This window comes from Urtica dioica, chromosome 5 (genome assembly GCF_054948205.1).
Source record: "Urtica dioica subsp. dioica isolate 48M chromosome 5, U.dioica_male_clone48M_v1_H2, whole genome shotgun sequence".
Taxonomy (NCBI): domain Eukaryota; kingdom Viridiplantae; phylum Streptophyta; class Magnoliopsida; order Rosales; family Urticaceae; genus Urtica; species Urtica dioica.
The window spans coordinates 29,548,748-29,553,575 of record NC_142760.1 but is presented as its reverse complement, the minus strand read 5'-3'; the positions used below and the strand labels follow the sequence as shown (position 1 = coordinate 29,553,575).

The window sequence follows — 4,828 nt, the reverse complement described above, 5'->3', positions numbered from 1 at the left end:
TTAGTTACAACAAATTAGATTTTAGAAAACAAATGCTCTTATCTAAAATTAAAGGAAATTTCAAAATTAAAGAGAGAACACTCGAGACTTCAAGTTCCATGCAATCTTACTTGGGTGCGATCACTTGGTCCGACCTTGGATTCATGAATCGTTGTGAAAATATCGGCGATAACATGTTGGCGCTAGAAAGAGGGGACTCACGACTTAACATCCTCAAATCCATTCCCCGCGATTTTTTTCCTTAGAAAAAGACTTTCTTAGACATGAGAAAAAATGAGTAACTTATTTGCTACACGCATAGAAAGTGGAAACAACCCCGATGCTCACATAGGCAGCCCGGGATACTTCTTGCGATCGCAGGCGCAAAATAATGAGGAATCGCATTCTCAAGAAAATGTGAGCCATCCTCCATTTTATCATTCAAATAATGGTAATCTTATCAAATCTAGACGTAAATTACATGAAATAATAATAATAAAAAAAGTAATAAACTTAGAGTAACTCCTATATATATATATTAGATTTTCAGCTGAAACATGATTTTATAAATTAAATAGAACGCGGGGGTTGAGTTCGAAACTAGGCATAAATTACACGACTTAATATAAATGATATTATAAAAACAAGAGAAAATGACGGCATAAATACCCAAAATTTTCGACTTGTAACACTTATATCCCCAATGTTTTAAATTTGTGGGCAAAATACCCAAACTTACAAAATTGTGTCACCGTTAGTGTATTAGACGTCTAATACAATCTCACCGTTCATTTGTTCCACATCTATCAGCGAATATCTCTCGAGCTTCTCCGACGGACGCGTATTTTGCGTAGAAGTCTATCAGCGCGGTCGCTAATTCGACTCCAAATAATACGAATCTGTTTTGAGTGTGTTCTGTAATGGCTACATGGATTCGTTTTCCTTGTTTAAATGCGCCGTGTTAAACGATAACAAAAATTTCCGAGGCGCAATTAAGGACAATGTCGAGCCTTATAATGTTGCAGGTACTCATTCTACACACCTAAGCTAGACTTTAAAAAGGAAACAATATCCCTTCTCTCTCGAGTCTATCTCATTCTTTATAGTGTAGATAGTTTCTGACCAATAGTTTTAGTTCGTTAAAGTCAAACTTTGTAGTACACAATTAGTCTTATTCGTCATTGTAAGCAAGAAAGTTATTTAATTGACACCCCATGGGTTAGAGAGCAATATAAGCTTTAACCCAATTGTCTAACTTCATCACAATTCTTGTATTATTTGTTCCTTTCATACTATTAGTTTGCGCCAAATGTTTTCTATTATAACCTTCAGCAAAATTCAAACTGTCTACATATCTTGTCTAACCACCGGAGAAACCACCACAAAAACTGCAAATACATCATCAATTCGAGAAATCGATTTCACATTCCCCTCCGGAGCACAAGGCCGAGCGGAACGACCAAATTAATTTAACTATCCATTTCACACTTTCAATTGTGGCTTTGTCCGTCTGCGCGCGCGCGCACACACATACATATATATATATATATATATATATATATATATATATATATGTATGTATATATATATGTATATATATATACCGCGGGCGTGCCCAAGATTTGATCCTCATATGAGCCGTTCAAACTCGTTGCCAGACATTTTCCAGCCTCATTAACTTAGAGTGACTACTCTATAAATTAGATTGTCAGCTGAATCATATACTTTATAATTTAAAAAGAAGGCGAGTAGAGTCCGAAAGTCAAATCTAAACATAAATTAAGTAACAGATTTAGAGCAACTCCTCTATATATTAGATTGTCAGCTGAAACATGATTTTACAAATTAAAAAGAACGCGGGTTAGAGTCCAAAACTAAAAAAGTAGGCATAAATTACACGACTTAAATTTAAATGACATTATAAAAGAATAAATAAAATAGCTTTGCCTGTCGCACATCTTCAAAACAAAGGTTGGGATCTTTTAATGGGTATAATAAAACCATCATAAGCATCCCCAACTCAGCCTTGTTGTAATTTGATGACGATTTCCTGATTCATTTTGCTGAGTTCAGGTATTTTTTCATCCTCCATAAGTTTGATCTGCAACAATGTTCATAAATTTAAAGTCGTCAACATTAGTTTCTGCTAGTCCAAATATGTACTCGCAGTACAAACAAGCAGGGACGCCTTGCATTGTCGGATTCTGACTAACCGGGTTCGGCATTCCAGATGATGAGCTTGAAGAGTTTTGAATAATTCGAGGTAATAAATGTTGGCGCATTAGGCACTGATTAGGCGGCAATGTCATTTTGATTGACTGAGCCAGCTTCTGCAGATGGCGTTGCATGGCGAAAGATCCTACCAAAAACGTAACATAGATTAAGCTTTTCAATTCTATCAGACGAGACAAAAAAAAAAAAAGAGACATTTTAGTCAAGTAAAAAGCACAACACTAACAAAGTCTATAAATACAAACTCAGCCACTCTCCATGTGGTTAAAAGGCAGGAAAGTTCAAGAAGCGAAAATCATAGCATTGTATCAGATAAACACTTTAAAGGTTTACCTTTATCCAGCGGTCGGTTACTATTGCCAACTTGGCAGAGCATTTTCCAAACCTTCAAATCTACCGCAAGCATCTTATGTGAAATTATCAGTAGATAATGCCACTAGAACAGTCAACATCAAAGAATGCATTATATACATATCTATGTGAAACAAAGCATGTTAATATTGCATCAACTTATTATTGCGTGTAAAAAAAGTACCTCACTCCTGGCTATATTGTAGGCTTGTTCCTCAAGATTTTCAGCAAAAAGAAATTCCTCTCGATAACCATATGGTTGATACTTCTTTAGTGAATCCAGCCTTTACATGAAATACATTGTCAGATTTGTTGCTAAATGAGTTTTGTATTAAACAAAAAAATAAAAATTGTAACCTTCACAATGCACAGAGAGAAATCTACAGGATAGTTAATCATAAGCATCTACTGTCTCATTTTTTTGTCCTTCTTGAAGATGTCATATGAAACGATGGACTAGCCAATTTATGAGACAGAAAATTTAATTTATAAATCAATGCAAAGACCTAAAATGTTAACTTTCTGGCGTACTGCGTTCGAAAGTAAAACTCACATCTTGTTGACGACCAGCTTTCGGATATCAGGTTGCAATTGTGTCCGCCAATTTATGGCGTCCATAGCCGGTGGCTCTCCACCGGTGCCCACGGGACTCGAATTATTCATATCCATCAAAACAGCTCAAAACCACTTGCCACAACACAGCAACCAAATGAAAAACACGAAAAACCAGGCTCAGTTTATCTAATCTCAACGATTATACATACATAAATCTATCAGACTGCGCAACCATAAAGTCAAACAAAATCCAATCACGAAGTCATTTCCGATTCAGGTGAATAAAAAAAACCCCTAAAAGCTGATTGATTTTTCTTTTCATTACCCTAATCTATTATTTCAGCGAACGCAAATTGGTTCGTTCATAAAGACGCGTGCTATAATATGGATAAAATTAAGAACCCTGTAAAACTTTAAATGAGAATCGAATATGTAATCAGGCTTTCGACATCCAGAGATTGGAAATACCGGACATCGAAAACTTCGGTTCGTTGAAGAACAAGTGGGAGCTTGAACAAGGATGTAAAAAAACGCCGTTATGAGAGAAATAAAAGAAAATATCCATACACAAACTACGAACCTCGAATAAAAGCAGATCGTGAGTCGGGCAATTTTTCACAAATTCTGAGTGAAAGCCAGACTTGCTATTGTGCACATTTATATACCTATCTGTTTAAAACGATATGTCGTCTTATGGCCGTGTCTAAAGCTGGCCATATGGAACCCGCGAAATGAGATCCCTTGGTCCCGTCCCATATTTTACGGGAAATGTGACTCCGGAACCGTAAAATATGGTATTGGGAAATCCCGGAACCATTTTTCACGGTACCGGGAATTCCCGGTACAATATTTCGCGGTTCCGGGATTCTCATATTTCCTATATTTATTTTTTTTATTTTATTTTAATCATGAATACATATAAAAATAAATAAAAATTCATATATTTTCAATTAAAAAAAATACAATTTTAAAAATATGATACTAAATGGTGCTAAACGGGGATCCCAGTTCCGTCCCATTTCCCGGATGGTTCTGGGACAAAATTCACGGTACCACATTTCCTAATACGGTTTTTTCCCATTTCCCATATGGTATCAAAAATATGGGAAACGGGATCCCGCGGGATCCCATATGGCCACCTTGAGCCGTGTCTGAGTTAAATAATGGGAAAATATCAACAGTATCCCTTCAGTTTAATCGAAATGCGCGATTTATATCCCCAATTTAAAGAAATATAAAATATATATTTTCAGTTTAATATAAATGACATATATCTCTCCTAAAAATATGTTATATTTCAAATACCACCCTTTTCGTTTATTTTTTTTACAAAAAATAATTTAAATTCTCCAAAATACCCCTAATAGAATAAATATTTATTTATTATTTTATTATAAAATTAAAAATTCTCTTATAAATAAAAATCCTTAACTTTTTTTAAAGAAAGTGTTTAATTTAAATTTTTTGTATATAATATAGAAAATAAAAAATTATTTTATTAAGGTTATTTTGGAGAATTCGGATTATTTTTGTAAAAAATAAACGAAAATTGTGGTATTCGAAACATAACATATTTTTAGGGGAGAAATGTGACATATTAAACTGAAAGGGTATATATGATATTTATAAAAACTGATGGTATAAATCGCGCATTTCGAATAAACTGAAGGGATACTGTTGATATTTTCCCCTAATAGATTGGGGTATAAGG

The 4,828-nt window shown here is 34.5% G+C and overlaps 1 protein-coding gene across 1 annotated transcript; it reads right to left on the bottom strand.

Moving 5' to 3' along the window:
• Nucleotides 1-1,748: 1,748 nt before the first annotated feature.
• LOC149397782 (mediator of RNA polymerase II transcription subunit 15a-like) lies at nucleotides 1,749-3,719 on the bottom strand. The gene is made up of 7 exons (XM_089615462.1): nucleotides 3,698-3,719; nucleotides 3,239-3,249; nucleotides 3,116-3,195; nucleotides 2,747-2,846; nucleotides 2,545-2,647; nucleotides 2,193-2,338; nucleotides 1,749-2,080 (listed from the first exon to the last, which is right to left on the bottom strand). The coding sequence occupies exons 3-7, from the start codon at nucleotides 3,178-3,180 to the stop codon at nucleotides 2,000-2,002; spliced, it is 495 nt and encodes a 164-aa protein (XP_089471588.1). The 5' UTR covers nucleotides 3,181-3,195; nucleotides 3,239-3,249; nucleotides 3,698-3,719; the 3' UTR covers nucleotides 1,749-1,999.
• Nucleotides 3,720-4,828: the final 1,109 nt, after the last annotated feature.

Excerpts from the sequence above, each read along its gene's own strand:
- LOC149397782 (XM_089615462.1), bottom strand. The coding sequence starts at position 3,180 with ATGGACGCCATAAATTGGCGGACACAATTGCAACCTGATATCCGAAAG. Across the intron at positions 2,339-2,544 it reads TAACCGACCGCTGGATAAAG|GATCTTTCGCCATGCAACGC; the intron begins GTAAACCTTTAA and ends CGTTTTTGGTAG. Across the intron at positions 2,081-2,192 it reads CATCTGGAATGCCGAACCCG|ATCAAACTTATGGAGGATGA; the intron begins GTTAGTCAGAAT and ends ACATTGTTGCAG.